This window comes from Dermacentor silvarum, chromosome 2 (assembly GCF_013339745.2).
Source record: "Dermacentor silvarum isolate Dsil-2018 chromosome 2, BIME_Dsil_1.4, whole genome shotgun sequence".
Classification (NCBI taxonomy): domain Eukaryota; kingdom Metazoa; phylum Arthropoda; class Arachnida; order Ixodida; family Ixodidae; genus Dermacentor; species Dermacentor silvarum.
Window position 1 is genome coordinate 201,574,587 of NC_051155.1, and position 18,798 is coordinate 201,593,384.

The window sequence follows — 18,798 nt, forward strand, 5'->3', positions numbered from 1 at the left end:
GTAAACTACTTCACTGCACATGGTTCATAGATGGCGCCATCTAGTTAAACACGTTCTCTATATACAGTAGCATGCCAGCCATTACGCTATGCTAATATTTATAGCACACGTCAAAGTATTTCTCTCTCTTTCTCTCACGTCCTCGTGACTACCAGCCATTTTTTTCGCAACCACTGAGGGAAATGACGAAGCTCGTACAACACTGCTGAAGGTAGTCGGGTCCTTGCATCTAGTGACTAGCTGTATGATATTGTGGCGGCTCTGATTAATGAATAAAGCTCATATACCCAAAATTGTGACTCTTTTATAAGATTATTTCTCATTTTCTGGGTCGTATCTACTGAAACCAAACATATTCTTGAACGTCCTGCTTTTTCACCTTACATCATTACGGCAAGGATGTTAGCGAGTACCAACATCCTTGCCAAGCATGCTAAATCTCTGTCCACATTTGGCAGTGCACAGTTCCAGATTAGCTTTGAAGAAATGCGACGAAGAAGAAACACAGGTAAGTCTATTTCCTAATTATCATAAGCGTTATACCTCACTCTGATTTAATTTTTCGTTCAGGTATTTCCCTCTCCCCCTTCCCTTTAACCATAAACCGCCGCCTACTTGGCCAATCTCCCGTAGTGGGTAAGCGCCACAAGTGACGGAACAAGCAAGCAAGCTGCAGCTGGGGAGCTTGCGGTGAAGAAAACGAAGGCGCATGCCCTGCACGAGCCCCACGAACCTCACGCGCTTCTCATCGACAGATCCGGAAATTAGAACAGGCGAGTTCTTGCATTGCGTCTTTTTGAAAGCTTTTCGCGAGTTAAAAAAAATGCTTTAAGAATGTCATGGGTTTCTGCAGCAACCGCCCCTCTCTTTATAAACGCCGTTTACTTAACAGCTGCTCGGGTTGTCGAGGATTAGCAAAGGACCATCAGAAAGGACTAGCCTCTCTCGCTTCATTCTAACAACGATAGGCGGGCTCTTTCGCGTCTCTAGACTGTATATTGCACCTCACTGACTCCGTGCGGTGCAATGAACGCTATGCATCGGCGCCAACCAACGAGAAAAGGGAAAAGTGCTTCGATCTCCACTGTCCACCACTGATCGCGCGACGCCTACTAAATGGAAGCTTCGCAGATGGATTACTGTAGCACCAACAATGCCTGAGCCCTCCTCCCCGTTTGCGGAACGCGCAACCGACTCTCTTATTTGCACTTGCTGACAGGAGCCCTGTAAGCTTCGCCATACTGCAAGGGTGTTGGTGAGACGGAGCGTATATAGGGCGCTGTTTACGCTCCGTTCGAATTCTTTCTTGGCACACAATTGGATAATTCGTTTCCCCCTGAATTCTAGCACGCTTCTTTACCTGGCCAGTGGATTTACTAAACAAAGCCTCTTGAGTCTAGCACACGATTCGGAGCTATAAGGGTGTGCGAGCGCTACCTAGCGTTGCCTCGTTCCCGCAATTTGCTCGCATTGTGTGCTTCGTGGTAGACGTACCGTGTATAGCCTAACGGTACTAGTATTGCTAAACTGACTTAGTCATCTTTAGCGGTGTCGCGAGGAAAGGAAATGAACTTAACCCATTTTCTCTCACCGTCGTTGGCCTTTCTGGTTTGCAAGCTTATCACTGTCATCGTGTTCCACTTTCAGGCATGCTACTTGTATGGAGGCTGTGTGCATGCCTGGTGCTTCTGAACCGGCTCCACGCCTTGCCTGTCCAGAATATGACGCCATCACTGCTACGATTCCATGGGCAAGACAAGGCACACCACTTCTCTCCGTGAGCACAATCTTGCGCATTGCGCAATAATTATAGATTTCGTTTTCCTGTTGGAATTCAATGGCGGATCATGCAAACCTAGCAGACCATCCACGGTAGAGCACTGCATAGGCTCGGGCTTACCCGAAAGCCCGGGCTGGGCTGGGCAGTTCTTTCACGGGCTCGGCCCGGGCTCAGGCACGGTATGTGCTTTTCGACCCGGGCCAGGGCCAGGCTCGGGTTTTTTGACGCGGGCCCGGGCCGAGCGGGACTTTCTGGTGGTTTGCACGTAAGGTGCAGCGAGTTATCCTCGCGCGTCTCGACATTGAAAAACCTGTTGCCCCGGCGCAGCTGGAAGCTAGCAGTGCTACTGCAGTGTACTTCCCTTTTCTTCTTCCATCGTATATGGCGCTGTTGGAACCGAATGTAAAGGTCCAAAAAGACCGAAGTCGCCTCAAACCAAAGGATGCCATTATATTCCTTCCCTAAATCAATGTAATTAATGCTTTCAGCGCGGTGTAAGGGCGTTCGCGACTTGCTGATTCTTCAAAGGCGAATTGGAAAACGATGCAACGGGTAAGATAATTCGTCACGCGGGTGAAATATGGCACTGCGTCCATCCATGATTGCATGCATGTTCTCAACCGGCCGCCTAGAAGCAGCGCATTACGCTGCACCATGGAAGAAGGAGAAGCTTTCTTTCTCCATTTACTCCATCCATGCGCTGCGCTCACGACCGGTCGTGGCTGCGCTTCAGCTATAGTGTACTAGAATACGGTTGAGTGGGACGAGCGGCTGGGGCGGCGCATGCGTTGCATTGAGACGACCGACGTGGAAAAATACTGTGGCGGCGCTGCGATGGAAGTAGATTGGGCCGCATCAAGGTCGCGCCGTTGGAAACTGTGGCGCTACTGCTCGGCAGGGTCATTCGTACTACTTCGCGGGCTGGTATTTGCGTTCAGACCGCTCAAATGGTGTTCATAATTGCATATGACACGTATTTATGCCTTAAAAATAAATTCCTTTCATTCTATTCTTTATCTTATTTTTTAAATGCCACTCGGGGATCTTTTTTGGTCTCGGGCCAGGCTCGGGCCTAAGGTAAAGGGGTGGCGGGCCGGGCCGGACGGATAACGTAGATTATCGCCGGGCCCGGGCCATGCCCGGTTCTCGGCCATAAAACTTTTCGGCTGGCTCGGGCGGGCAGCCTAACGTAAAAACGTGCCCGGGCCGGGCCCATGTTGAAAAAGTCGGCCCGTGCAGTGCTCTAATCCACGGGCCAGTTAGGTTAAACAGCTCCTCATATGTCTGTTTCTTGACGCATCGACTGCATTAGTTGCTCACACATGGCTTCCCTGCGCCTTTGTGTAGCATCTAAGTCATGTCAAAGTTCCGCTGGTCATTATCCCAGCAATCATTATTACCAAGTATCAACCAGCAGCGTTAACTTAATCTGATTATTTTATCGCAAGTTCTTGTACTAGTAATACACTGAATTCGTTTAATATACTCATGCAATTACTATACTGAAGCGTGATAGCAAACCATCTTTTGTCCTATCTCAGTGACCTAACCGGCAGAGTTTTGTTTCGGTTTCTACTCTAAAGATATCAAACTCTAAGCTTTACAACAACAGTGCTTGCTATTGGATCGATTCGGAGTCCACAATGGAACTCGTCCAGTAAATGTAAAATGAACCACCCGTGCACTGTTTCTTTCTGTTCCTCGGTTTTTCCTGCGCTGGATTACGATGAAAACTTGCACTTTCAAACTTTTTTTGGCGCGAAATGTTTACTAATATTATATGTTGCCATCTCTGTACTTAATGCGATGACTGTCATTCATTGGCCGGGGTACGGACGCCTGCAACTCAGGATAGTGATTGGCATGATGGCGAGACAACCGCTGCGCTAAAGGCTGATCACAGATCGCACTTAATTCCCTAACATTTAGGTAAGAAACGTTTTGTGAAATTGGACCCCGCTTTTTTTTTTCTACGACAACTCTTCAAATAGTTCCATATACGCATATAACGATAGTTCAGGTAAGAGAATCTCTTTTTGGAATATTCTATGCTTTGATATACAAAGAAAAAGTTGTCGCAGTTTCACCTGAAAGGCGAAGCATCAATTGCGATAGCAAATTTGTAGAGAGCTATACGGAGTAATGATATTAGCTTTATCAGCTGTATAAACTTGGAAATGCAGCAGCACCGGCAACACGCAGAACTATTGTCGACGCCGTCGGCGTTTTGCCCGCGTTCGCTCAAAATGCGTGCGGCGTTGGTGACTGTTGCCGGAGCCTCTGATATAAAAAAAATTGCCGCGTATCTGCGTGCTTCGCTGCAAATGTCGTCGAAAGACGATAGTCTTCTGCCGGCCGTACTACATGAGTGCTGGTCTGATCCGCGGCCACCCGTGATGCTGTTCTCGTACCATTTCCGTCCTGGCATGATAAATGCAATGGAGGTTTGTTTGAACAGATTTCATTTTACCGCATTATTTCATCAAGCGGCCATTTATGTTTTGCCCTGCCTCAGACAGCGCTTCCTTTATGTTGAATCGGCCGCATCTGGCTGGCATTGATAAAATTGAGGAGGCGCTGCGTGAGACATGGACGCCATCTGGCAATACGTCGGGAAACATGAGCTTGTGCAGAGGGTTTCCTTCTTCCATGGCAGAGGGCGCTCGTCGGCGCGCAGTCGGGGAACGTCGTGCGTCGGCGCGCATAGCATGGCATTTTCAGCGCAGCTTAAGAAACTAGGGTCTTTAGAGTTACGTATCTATGTATTTTCTATTAAAAGAACACACCTCCTAATACTTATCTAGTGATGTTGCGCCTCAGATATGCGCAATATTTACTTTGTGATCGATAACGTTCACAAGTATGAACAGCCGTACCAGTTTAAGTAGTGTGGGCGGGAAGCAAGTGGTCCAACTTTGGCCGGGTGGCTGAATCGGGTGACAGACAGACAGACAGACAGACAGACCAAATTTTCAGCGTTTAAGTTCCCCAAGAAAGACTATCGTCTTTAATAGGCACTTGGTGCCGCAGCTAAACGTCGCCTCCCTTCCCTTCCCTCCCCCTCCCCCCCTCCCCCACAGCCTCTCGCGCGTCGGAAGAAGGCGCGTTTGCTCTACATATATGGTGATTGTAAAGGAGGAAAGAGACGCCTACTTCTGCAGCCCTTAAGCGAGCACGGCGCAGAACACGCGTTTGTTCTCTGCCGTGCGTTCACTCCCCGTGAAAGCGCGCGCCCCTCGCGCCCTTTCACTCGCATATACAGCGTTCGGCGCGCGGCGACGATTTCATCTCCATTGACGTCATACGGAACCTCACGGCGACGGCGACGGCGACGGCAGAAATCTGCTTTTGAGTGTCCATATAATTGCTATCGCAATAAAACAAGTGCAACGAAGCATAGAACTTGCGAACAGGACACAGCAACGTTTAAAGCGCAGCTCTTTGGCATCCGTTCCTGCTGGGCGAGTCGGCGTCGAGATCGTGCCAGAGTAGCGCGCGACGTCTGGGAGGGCTCGCTCCGGCGGCTGCTGTGAATCGCGTCCACGCGCGTCACCCACGAGCTGGCTCTCGCAATCTCTAGATTAGCGAAGCTGTCGTGCCACACTTCGCTCCGTTTGCAACGTACCGCACGAGACAGATTGTCCGCGCCAGTCAGTAGATCTCGAAATGAAAACACGTATAGAGATGCACTCAAATTTCGAATTTGCGAGTACCGTGATCGTCGGTGAATTCTTGTAAGGTCCCATGAAGGTATAAAAACAAGGTCAAGAAATAGCTCTCGGTTCGTGTAGCGAGTGCGAAACGGACCATGTGAAACATACCAAGTGCGTGCAATTAACAAAGCATCGAACTGCCCAATATCGACCCTTTGAATGCAGCGTGCTCTATGTGTTTCTTCGTTTCTTCCCAGCGATGAGCGAGGTGGTCACGACGAGATCTCTCTCGACGACCCTGGCAGAGGGATGAACGCCTTTCGAGTCGACGACGACTTGGAAGGATCGAAGATGGCCGCAGGAGAGGAGGATGACCGCATGGGCCGAAACTACTACAACAGGATACTGAGGAAGAAGGCAGCGATCACCCGAGGTACGCAAGCCACAGATTTCAAGTTCTTGCGCCAATGTTTGCTTGAAAGAAACAAAGGATATAACTACCTCCTGTTAGAAGACAGTCTCCCTGTAATGCTTGTCACTTCAACTTTTGATTTTGCTCTATGTGAATGTCACATACCTTACTCTGGATCGGTAAGCTTACTTTATTTCGACACGCTCTTCGTCTTGTAATACACTTGAGAAATCAGAAGAATGAGTGGTTCAAAGCACCCCAGGGCGTACTCTATAACGGTACACTAAGTATCGGGAATTCATACTGGGTGTAGGGCGCATGGTAAAACCATGTTTACTATTCCGCCTTAAGTCAGAATGGCTCGCCGAACTCCTCCAATCATCTCAAGCAGCGACTGGCTAGTGGCGTGTCAGAATGCGCACATATATATTTATGTACCAGTTTCCAGCAGGTGCAGTTTTACGTAAAAACAACGCGATGTTCAAGCGGGTACTGGATGCTGGCACTCACTGTACAGTCACGAAGCAGAAGAAAGCGCATGCACTGCAGTTGAGTGACGTTGCACGAAGTTGCGAACACTTCGCATGCTGAACCGGCTGGTAATAACATATTCTAGCCGATGAAATTGGTGAACATAATTTTAATAGACCCGACCGTCTAACGGCAAGCAATTCTTACTGGCGAGGAACCGTATTTATTGAAAGCGTTCTTACGCTAAATCAGTTCACAAGACCATATCAGTTATGTTGTTGGACATGAAACAGTATGAAAGTACACATCTGAAGGAAAAGCTATATGATTTCTGCCTGAGAAACTGTCTGCATGCGATCGTAGAAGCTTTTTGATTGTAGCGCCTGTTCCACGCTCAATATTAAGCTGGAATTTTGTTAATCCATCTCGCCTAAACTCCTTACCAGTTCATTTGAAACCTAGTCAATAGTACGTGCTGCGCCTTACACGTGATCACTGCTTGGCCCCCCTTCCGACGCGGCGACTGATAACTGTGCAATCGAGCAAAACGTTCACCTCTTCGTTCTTCGGTGGCAGGGCCTCGTCCGCAGGTTCGGCCCGAGCGGCACGAGAAATGCGACGATGACCGGGACTGTAGGCGCTCGCCCAGCCAGATCTGCATCAAGCACGCACGCGAGCCGTACGGTCGCTGCCAATGCCCCTTCTACCGTCCCGTCGAAGCCACCTTTAACGGCGTCGTGCGATGCGTCACCGGTGGGTGGAGGCTCGGTGGCTACGGTGTTCTGTTGCGGAACACGAGGTCGTGGGTTCGATGCCATTCCGCGATGGCTTACGTGCACAGATTTACAACACCAGGTCATCAAAATTAATCCGCAACGCTCTACTACGGCATCCAATGGTGTAATTATGAGACGTCAAACCCTATAATTAAGCAGTTTTTTTTTTTTCATTGTCAGGATGTAGAGTAGACGTTCCCGCTGGGAACTCTCTGGAAGGAAGGAAGGAAGGAAGGAAAGAGGGGAGAAGGAAAGGCAGGGAGGTTAACCAGTTCAGCACAACCGGTTTGCTACCCTACAAATGGGAGCGGGATGAGGGGGAATGAAAGATGGGGAGGAGAGAGAGAGAGACAGCACACAGCACAGCACACACATCGTCAGTCACAGTCCGTCACTCTTGCGTGGACGTCACATCAATGCCTACTGCGCTCGCTTGACCACCTGCTTGGATATTAATCGTGAGCCATGCCACGGGCAATGTTCCAGCTCTCATGAATTTAAAGAAGCTAAGCAACATAAAAACAACCTTTGTGGTCGTTTGTTCATTTTAGACATTGTAAAGAGTTTTCAAAAAAAGTATATCTATTATAAAGCGCGACGCACTGCAGAGTGAAGGTTAAAACACAGTACTTTTCTGTCTTCGGTGGTTGTTGGAATGCGAAGGAAAACCTGCAAAATTCTGTGGCGCAAGCGCCGCATACAGCTACACACCACCGTTATTCTGTTTATCACGATGTTCGCTAATGATTGACGGGCGCCCAAGCGTAGACGCGGAAGAAGCGTTCTTACGTAAAACGTTTCGTGAATACGGTAGCATCGGATCTCAATCTGTGATGAGGGGCATCAGGTATTTACCTCTGCTAGCATCTATAAAATAGGCGGTAGGCCTTTGGATAAATTATTTTCTGTTTTAATAAGTCTGTTCAACGCTACCACAACATGATCTTTCATGCATTCCTGCACCTTGAAGAATCCGCTGTAAATTAATTACGTTAGCAGACACGTAATGTACTAATTTGACACTTAGTACGTTATTTCGCATTCAAGGGCGGTATTCTTTACCCAAGGACATACCCGGGTGCTTAAGTGGTGAAGCTGATTGCGCGGACAAGGGGTAAACCGGTCTTGTTTTTGCCAGTCTGCGGAATAATGCAGCTGTTATCAGCCCCATCCTGCTTTTAGACTGACGTCCTACAAGGACTCAGCTGCTTCACATGAGGGATGTCTCGCCTTTGAGTCCAGACACCAGCCTGCGAATGCGGAATCAGCGTATTCATTGTCGAAATTTATGTTGCATATCTTGGCACAAAAGAGACCTGGTAAGATTAATCGAAATGGGGTTATCTTCGAATCCTAGTCTTTTCAAGACTCTTACATAAGCATATGCAATAATCTCGAAACAAAAAAAATGAATAAATTACGATTAAAAACGTATTTGCTGAATCTAATTTATCGAGAAAATTATGTCCGCCAAAAACGCATTAAAGACTTGTCCAAGCATTCGCGTAACCACCTGAGCCTATTTACTGAAACCGCTTAGCTTTTTTTTTCAGCATCCTGTAATTTCGCTCTCTCACTTTCATGTTCCACGAAGCAGTGCTTTTTGCCCATGATTCTAAGCAGTAGAAATAGTATTTTATAAAACCTTAACACACTAATTGGGCTACATATGTGATATGAAAAGGCCGGTGGAAATAACTAATCTAATGCAAAAGATAACACGAACGCGACTATCGACTTGGTACGAAGGAAGGAAGGCAAGAAAACTATCTTGGCATCTTCATGGTGTAAGCCAGCGTCAACCCGTCACTCATGGCAACGCGTGTACACTCTCGAAAGATATTCGTTCAGACGTCACAATTCATCTTTATGCACGGTAACCGAGGGCTTGCTTCTATACGCGCCCACTAGCGCTATAACTTATGAGCCACGCCCCGACCACAAGACGCAATTGTTCGATACGTCTGAACAAAAGTTCTCTACACTCCATTTTAGCAGTGGGCTTGTAATTGCCCCAGTGCACCTAAATGATAGACGTTGTTTCATCGGTCAACGAACGTTCGTGTTTTAACAGTCCCTGGTTAACTCGATCACTCTCACATTATGCATGATTGACTGGCTGACGTTGCATTCCCATGCGCAAGCGCAGGTAGTTCCCCTGTATACATGTCTTGTCCGCCGGCCTTTTCAGACAATTAGTCCCTACAAATTTGCTCAACTTTCTGTCGGTCTGAGCTACGTTTGCCACCGCGGTCTTTGTTAATGTAAATGTGGACATTTTCGCACTCGTTCACGGTAACTTTCAAACAGGCTGTACTTTTAAAAGAGGATACCCTTTTGGGAGTACAATACTAAAGTTTAACTTATCTTTTTCCTCGCGTCCAACAAAATGTTACCGTTGTTCGTGTCATTGCGCACAGCCAAGGACTTGTTTGACGAGTGTCGAAGCAACGAGGAGTGCGCGGCCACCAACCCGTACCTGGAGTGCATCAACCGGCTTTGCTCCTGCCCACCTCCTTACGTCCTCAAAGATCACGCTGAATGCACCGGCGGTGAGCGACACTTGGCTAATGTCTCCGTGCGCACCTTGGCCGGCTGTTTTCGCAAACGTTATGTTAGCTATCACGACTCTAACCCCTATATTCGCAAATGCAACATACCTTGAAGCTCATGGTTGACTTGATCTAAATGACGCCTAGCGTGAACGTGCCCAAGACGCTCATTGCGGTTCCGTCGGCGCGTTCACGAGAGGCGCCATTTAGGTCAAGTCAAGTACGAGCTTGAAGTTAAGATACATTTCAGTGGTCATATACAGGAAGTATAAAAATAATCCTGCAAGGTTATTATTACACGTCAGTCAAATCATTCAATGAAAAAAAAAAACACATAACGCTTGTCTCCGTGTGTCTCTTTCTTTATGCCTATATCTTAGTTTGCGCTGCTATAACCTCATGATAACGATGTCAGCGAAAAAAAAAATGAGACAGAACCAACAAATCCACGTGTCGTCAAATAAACACGTCTATGCTAGCTGGCGAGATGGCGAAAATTTGCCAGAAATACGTTCCATGTGGTTGGCGCTTTAGAGTCGTGATAGCGAACATTTACTGCCGTATACTGAATACGGCAGTAAATGTTCGCTTTCACGACTCTAAAACGCCAACCACATGGAACGAATTTCTGGCAAATTTTCGCCATCTCGACAGCTAGCATAGACTGTCTTTATTTGACGACACGTGGCATTTTGCCACATATGGCAAAAATGCCACTTGCAACTTCATTTGGTATTATAGGGCATTAGACATGAAACTGAATACGATCACACCGAAATAGCTTTGTGAGTTCTGCCTCATTTTTTTTTCTTTGACAGCGTTATCATGAGGTTATAGCAGCGCGAACTAAGACATATGCATAAAGAAAGAGACACATGGGGACAAGCGTTATGTATTTTCTTCATTGAATAATTTGACTGACGTGTAATAAACCTTGCAGGATTTTTTTTTTACTTCCTGCATATGGCCACTGTGTCCATCTTCCTCATAATGATCCAAAAATAAACTTCTGTATTCGTATTTGTCAGCTAAATGAAATGTGTTGCTGAAAAAGATCGCACAAATATAGTAGGCATTTGATTATTTAGTGAAGGCTGGTGTATACCCTTGTTTTTTGCGAATGATAGAACCTCTGTCGAGCTCACATTCTTTTCAGTTCTACATACCCTGGCGTACACTACCTCGAAAGACTACAAAGCAAAGTGCATACATTCTTCATATTTTCCAACTGCTTCTGTTTTCAGTGCTTTTCACTTAATCTTTAATACTTGGTCCCGCTACAGTGCTTCACTAAGTGCTTCACCTTTGTATATTGTGTTCCATCCGTGTATCTTACAAACCAACACATAGTAAACTCAAACGGAAGTTAATGCCTGTAGTTTTTGTGGCTCTCGGCAGGTGCCTCGGTGCAGCAGTGGATCTCCTGGCTCGTTCCTGTGGCGGTCCTTGCGGTCACTGGAGTCGGAATGGCTGCCTGGTTGATTTCGAAGCGGTAAGTTGCCGGCCTGCTTTACCTAAGTGTCCATACTGATGCAAGGATAGCAGCTTTCTATTGCTTAGAAAATGTATTTCCCGCCTTAAAGCGGCATTATCTTCGAGTCAGGTATATGTAACTAAAGAAACCCATCCTAGCTTTAACACATAAAGTGCTGTCCCTATACCACAATTAAATTACTGTCCCTATACCACAATTACCAGAGACACAAGTTACACAATTTCTTTTGCGTAGCGCCTTCTGCAGAGCATCATTAAGTAGGCCTAATTTTTCGTCTTATGCGCTAATTGCAAACCTTGCCTTTGTGGCAGCTTACCAGCAATTCAGAGATGCAGCTTCAGAATTAGAATCTGCATCATATCGGATACGATAAACCAATCATCTTAGGTTAAGAGCCCCTCATGGCAGCGTTCTCAATCGTCGCAAACAGCTGGTTGGAAAACATATTAGCGTATTCGCGGCTACTATCAGAGCTTGCATCCATTTAGTAGTGCGCTGACCCTCGACTATCAACAAAAGTTGCTTCGCGTAATCAACTGATCATCTATAGCTTGCGTTAAAAATGTCCTTTTGGTTTGCTTTAATGAACAGGAGGGGTCACGAACATATATCTGAAAATGTATTCTTGTTTCTTCCCATGCTGCCAACAGCAAGAAGTCCAGCTCGGGGTCGGGCAACAGCAATGACAATGACGCGGAAGACGCGCCGGCTGCCGAACCCGGGGCGTCTTACAGCCGCCAGCAGCCCCAAGTCCAACAGCAGCAGTCAGCACAGCAGGCGCCTGAGTCACGCTATCGCGGTTACAGTGGCGAAGGCGGTGGTGCCGTGCCCAGGGGCTACCAGCACAGCGACATGCTCAGCCGCCTCAACGTCCCGCCAATGAAAGACTGGGTCCGTGTCCCGAAGGGATTAAGGGGGTGAGCCCGCCGTTTGTTTTACAGAGCCGGATATTGTCTTTCAGCTGTTAAAGCCATTACGACATTCTGGTTCTACGAGAGGCTTCCTGTTCATGCAAAGAAACATAGCTTCTTCAGTGCTTTGTATGGTTTCCTTTTTCATATTTACTCCAAGAACCCCTCTACCCAGCAGGTCAGGGATATATCTTGCTGCCATCGTCCAGAGGTCCGCAGAACAACGCGAAGTGCACGAATATTATCGGGCCCATCGAGCTTCGTATCGGTTAGCCGTCGAGCGGTCCGACTAACCCCACGCTTCTTTTAACGCGATAGCCTTAAGGGCCCCGTGTCGCAGAAAATCCGGCGTCGGCGTGGATGTCGGCATCCGTGGCGCAAAAAATCATCCGCAACCACCCCGACCCCGCCGGCCCTCCGCGCGGCGCAAGATGTTACTGCAGGCGAAAATAATTCTGAACCACCCCGACCGCGCAGCCCCTTCGTCGTGGTGCAAGCTGTTAGTGAACGAAAATTGAATTTCTGGCAGTGAAATCCATAAGAAAAATGGTAAAGTAGAAATTAAGCACAACCTACAGACATGGTGTCGTCAGACAGTTATTTCAATGTACGAGAAAACATATTTCTGTTACGAGGAAACTCAAACACAAACCTCTTTTGCCAGCATTTCTACCATAAGAACACCGGCTCAATCGGGTAGCCTACTTGCGAAGATCTTATCCGGATGGCGCTGGCATCCTCGGCAGGTTAGGAAGCCTACATGCAACGCCGTTTCATGTAGGCTCCCTACGGCAGGTAAAATTGGGACTTGGCCAGCCAAATGCGTTTTGGACGCGCGCGCGCGCGTCGGGGCAATAGCAAACAAATAAAAAATAATGAAAAAAAGGGTCCTAGGGCCTTCGAATTTTAATGTAAGACGACTTATATTGCCCCTGAAAAAACATCTTCCAAGCAATGCATGTCTGTTTAAAGGTGAAGCCGACTTTAAAGGGATTGATATAAGCTTGGTCGTTGTACGCTGACTTTCCTACGTTCTAAGTTGCAGTGAATGAAGCCTACTTGCCGGATGCGAACGATGCGATGCGAACGGGTCCCGATAACGCTATCGCGTTCTACTCTTAAAGGTGAAGCTTAAGCGTCCTCCATTTTTTTTACAGCGTAAGCTGCTATGGACTCATTCCTATAGCTGTTTTGGTTCGCGATGGTGTCCGCCGCCGCTGGTGCCGCCGCCTCCACCAACGGCGTCCAGCGATCGTAACCGCTATCGCTGGAAATGCAAAAAAAAAGTACCCGGTTCCCGCCGGCATCGAACCCGCGCCATATACTCTAACAGATACTCTACCACTGACCCACGCAAGCACTTGCTATCAGGCACCGGGAAATGCACTTTAAACGCAGGCGCAGACGATCCGAGCCACCGCCAGTATGGTGGCGCCATCTAGTTAATGCGCCTGCAAGTGCAGCGTTCGCAGGCGCAGTTGACGAGATGCCATTAGGTCGAGGCGCGCAACAAAAAAAGGTGATCCCCAGCCTCCGCGAGTATGGTGGCGCCCTCTAGTTAAGGTGCCTGCAAACGTCACAGGCCTGCGCGGCCAGGCATCATCAGGCTCAGCAGACTGCTGTGCGGAGAGCATTACAAGCCGCAGCTCGACGCCGGGCTGGCAGTTCAGATCGTTCTCGTCAAAACGAGGCGAAGAGGCTGTCGCAAAGACCCTGCTGTGCGTGGTGCCGAAATTGGAATTACTCTTGAGCCGCTCCACCAGCTTACGCTGTGACAATACTGTGCTGCGTGTGCCACGCAGGCCTGTGACTTTTTTTCCCTGTCTCACGCGCATTGTTTTACTTTCATGTAAGGCATAAAATCGTGTCCTTTCGTTTATCCAGCAACGCCCAGGGCACATTGGATGGTTCTGGTGGAGGAGGCGCCGCGGATCAGAACCGAGTGATGTGGGCCCAGCAAGCGTTTACCTCTCTGGCGTCGCCCATATACCAGAACAAGCTGGTCAGGCGCCTGATGGCGGGTAAGGGCGCATCCAGCTCGTACCCGGACTCATCCAGCGTCGCCGAGCCAATGCCACCCCGCTCGGCGATGGCCAGTCCTGCGCCACCCTCGGCCTTATCGGCGCGCTACGGCAGCGAGGTGCCGCCGCTGCCCACTTCGCTGCAGGAGTCCCTGCGCAGGTATCTGTCACATTATATTAAATGCGAAGCATTTCTTGGCGAACAATTGCCGCTTTGACAGTATCTATCTATCTATCTATCTATCTATCTATCTATCTATCTATCTATCTATCTATCTATCTATCTATCTATCTATCTATCTATCTATCTATCTAGCCGCCTACATCTTGGTGCTTTTATGGTCGTTTCGTTAACTTCGTAGGTACCAAAATTTGCATAGTATGACAATAGTGTATGACGAACATAAATGATCGGTCATCACATGAATGTCATGACATGCGTGTCATGCAGGTCCATAAAACAGCCGCCTAATATGACAATGACCCACCAAAAAATATTAACATTCAAAAACCAGTGAAATAGGTTCTGACGTGTGTACTAAGTGAAGGAAACACTAAAGGATAATGGTAGATCTCATAGTCATGAGCATGACTCAGCAAAAATGACAATGACTCAGTGAAATAGATTAACACTCAGAAACCACTGAAACGGGCTCTGACGTGGGTACTAAGTGAAGTAAAGACTAAAGGATGGTGGTAGAAGTTATAGTCATGAGCATGACTCAGCAAAAATGACAATGCCTCAGCTAAAGAAGATAACTCAAAAACCACTGAAATGGGTTCGGCGGTGGTACTAAGTGAAGGAAAAGGCTAAAGGACATAGGTTGAAGTCATAGTCATGAGCATGGCTAAGGCTTGCGCCTTAAGGTCTCCTAGGTGTTGCTAAAGGTACTCCTGAGGACTCATGACATCAATGTCATAACATGCGTGTCATGTAGGTCATGAAAAAGCCGCCTACGTCTTGGTGCTCTCATGGTCATTTCGTTAACTTGGTAGGCTACCCGCACACTGCTTCGCATAACATCGATTCCCACAGGGCGTGGGATCTGCCGGCTTTTCTGGCGTCATTTCATTGTGATCATTCGTTTTTAAGCGAAGCTTTATAGGCTCACAAGTATCGGCAGTAGTAGGGGTGTCACGCTGAAAAGTGGGCCGATCCTGGTCATAGTGGAGAAAGGGTCCAAGCTCAATGGCACATACCCCTGTCATGTGGGCCTATACTGGTGATAGTGCAGAATGGGTCCAAGGTCAATGGCACATATTCCTGTGGGCTCGGGGACCTGTAACGCACCCTTGAACTACCCTTGTCACACGTGGGACCCAAAGAGACTAAATCACCAGCCCAATTCCCCTGTCGAGAAAATCGGGGTAAGCGAAGCTTGTCGTGCGCTTCTAGCGTGAGGGCTTCCGAAGCTCAGGCGAAACGTCAGCGAAGAGCCGCGGACGCCGAGTTTCGGGAGCGCAATGTTGAGGCCAAACGTCAGCGAAGAGCCGCCGACCCAGAGTTTAGGGCAAACGAAGCGGAACGCCTGCGACGGTGTCGTCCTGCCACAAGCTTAGCTTATCCCCACTTTCTCGACAGGGGAAGGGCTGGTGATTTTTTTGTAGTGCCGTCGTTTTTGTCAAGCCATTTTCACTTTTTCATCGTCACTGCATTATACTTTGTCATCACGCCGCCGCTGACACGTCGGCATTATCATAACACCGTCATCATGGCGTCGTTTTCCTGTTGTCGTCACGCCGTTCTAACCATGCATTCGTCGTCATTCAGTAGTCATACCATAGTTATGACGCCATCCTTGTCATGTCATCGCAATCATGAAATCATTGTCATTTGCCGTCATGCCATCGTCGTGATTGCGAAGGTCCTGTACAGTTGTGGTCATACATTCACGCTCACACTGTTGACACGATGCCATCGTGGTCGTTCCATCATCCTCATTCCGGTGTCCTCATTCCGACTTCGTCATTCCGTTGTGCTTATGCCGTTATCGTCATTCCAGAGTCTTTCGACCATTGTCGTCCGCTATTGTCATCATGCCGCCATAGTCCTTCTATTGTCGTTATGCCGCCAACCATTGTCGTCCTGGTGGCCGTCGTCCCGCCGTCTTCGTCCTTTCAGCATCATCATTCCATGGTGGTCATTCCTTCTTCGTTATTCCTTTGTCGTCGTGTCATTGTTGTCACGTGGTCGTCATCACGCCTTTATGGTCATTCCATCATCGTCATTCCATCGTAGTGATTTTAGTGTCTTCATCCCATTCTCGTCATGTGGATTCTAGTGTCTTCATCCCATTGTCGATGAACCGTTGTCGGTTCATCGTCATCAGGCCAATGTCGTAATGGCATCTTATTTATCCAGTCGCTGCCATGCCATCGTGATCGTTCCATGGCCATCACCCTCTCGTATGTATGTATGTATGTATGTATGTATGTATGTATGTATGTATGTATGTATGTATGTATGTATGTATGTATGTATGTATGTATGTATGTATGTAGTATGTATGTATGTATGTATGTATGTATGTATGTATGTATGTATGTATGTATGTATGTATGTATGTATGATGTATGTATGTATGTATGTATGTATGTATGTATGTATCTTTGTATGTATGTATGTATACATGCATGCATGCATGTGCGTAGGTAGGTAGGTATGCACATGTGCGTGTGTGCGCGTCCGCGCGCACACGCATAGCTATTCTTTCCTCTCTTCTAGTCTCGGAAGTTAGAAAAAGGCTCCACCACTCCATAACTGCAGCGTCAACGAAAGGTATCTCGTACGTGAACTGGACAACGCCGTAACCGAGTAATCTTACTCATATGCTACGTCCATCAACGAGTTATAACCGGTCACGAGGCTGAGCCAGACAACACATAACTACGCTCGTGCTCATTGTTGAAGGGGATGTGCGTGGGGGTGATAATTAATCTACATGCCCTTCACATTACCGTTATGACAGTGTTCCAGGCAGCGCTTGACACGACAGCTTAGACCAGCATCCTCAAAGCGAATTCTCGCTGGATACGCAGGATTGTGGCCGCCAGTGGTCGTTCGTCGCAGCGCTTGCAGCCGCATCAGCGTCGGCCACCGCTGGCCACGTGCAGCGACGAGGCGTCCTCGTTCCGGTCGTTCCCGGTGCCTGGGGCCCGCTCCGGGAAGCCGCAGCGCTACGCGGCCGATGACGATGATGACGATGAAGAGACGCGGGCGCCCCTGACAAGGCTGCGCAGCCGCAGCAGCTCACGTTATTCGGCGGCGGCGCGCGAGCCCAGGGCGCGAAGCGAGTCCAGCGACGCGCTGCCGGCGTCGCCACGCAAAGTGTTCTTTGCAAACTATAAGAAATAGAAAATATACGTGTACGTACGCTGCTTGATTCAGCTTGAGGCCTTGAATCTTGCAAGTATACATCTATCGCTGCTTTGTTTCCATCAGCTCCGCACGCTTACCCTGTTGTCCGCATCATGTATGGCCCTGCTTGGTTCCGCGAGCAACATGAGGCTCTTCGTAAGTCCACGTCCTGCACGCTATCAGTTATGCGCATCAGGTGCACGTACAGTGTGGATCACAGTTGTCTACAGTGGTCACTTGACCGCAACAAAAAATTCACCAGCGATTACGATATTCCCTATTGCGAAATTTGAGCGCAGCTCTTAGGTGTTTTGAGTTTGCAATATATCGTGACAAAGAATTTTATTCTGAACGACAGGGTACCCTCCGCGGCGGCACTCAGCCTCTACTCGGGCAGCTTGTTTAGCAGCAGCGGCAGGCGAAGCACTTCCACCGGTTGCATCCTGAGTGTTCAGAGAGAAAGCGTGAAAACAGGAACGCATAGCTCGCGCGGAGAGAATTCTCTACAGCGGCGACGGCGCAGGCGAAGTACCGTATGCGCAGTGGGTCCGAAGCCCACGCCAACGCTTTGTTTCCATATATGGTATCGGTGGAAGCGCTCGCCCCTTGCCTTAGTAATGACGTCATCGGTGACCGGGTGACGGCGCACGGTACTCTGGCACCATCTCGTAGTAGTAGGTCGCCTCCGTGGAGCATTTCTCGTGCGGCACTACGCTTACCTCCACACCCTTTCGCCATACTCTCCTCCTCCGCTTTCCTCCTTGCACTCTCTTCGCTATCACCGTCTTTCATCTTTCGCAGCACCCCGCTCGTTCATCTGCTGGTTACGCCGAGACCGACGCTCAACGCTATGAAAGAATACAAGCCGACGCCTCAATAACACCGCGCATGGTCAAGCCGCATGATCGCTCAATGTGATGTGGAACAGACCTGGAAACCAGCAGATAGATGCTACGCACGCTTGAGCAGTCCACGGCCGGCCCCTTGACCACTCGACAAGTCTCATGCTGTACTACTGCGTATTGTGCTGTACTGCTGTACTACTGCGTAGGGAGGGCGAGGAGGAAGCGCAGTGCGCGCTACCCGGTGGGGCGTAGCCCCCTAGCGAGCGGCGTACGAAGCGCACCTTACATGCGATTTCCGGTGCTGACGTCAGAGCATGTAACGAGCGCGCGCGCGCAGCGGTTGCGAGCAAGCAAATGAGCGAGTAGGTGTGCGCCGGGAGAGGACAAGCGAGAGAGGAGGAAGTGACGTCACATCCGCACTACTAGGCAGATGTTGAGTTTATGCAAGGCAACAGTTTTCCATTAATTAGCCGGTCATGTCACCATCTTGTGCGTGACGTCATTAGTGACGCCATTGCTACGCA

At 48.6% G+C, this 18,798-nt stretch overlaps 1 protein-coding gene across 1 annotated transcript in view; it reads left to right on the plus strand.

The window, feature by feature from the left end:
- The first annotated feature begins 399 nt into the window (after positions 1 to 399).
- LOC119440666 (uncharacterized) overlaps positions 400 to 18,798 on the plus strand; it is a 74,081-nt gene continuing 55,682 nt past the window's right edge. Inside the window, exons 1-3 of the mRNA XM_049663003.1 lie at positions 400 to 508; positions 1,648 to 1,777; positions 5,691 to 5,866. Coding sequence (XP_049518960.1) covers positions 400 to 508; positions 1,648 to 1,777; positions 5,691 to 5,866 — 415 coding nt within the window. The remainder of the gene's footprint in view (positions 509 to 1,647; positions 1,778 to 5,690; positions 5,867 to 18,798) is intronic.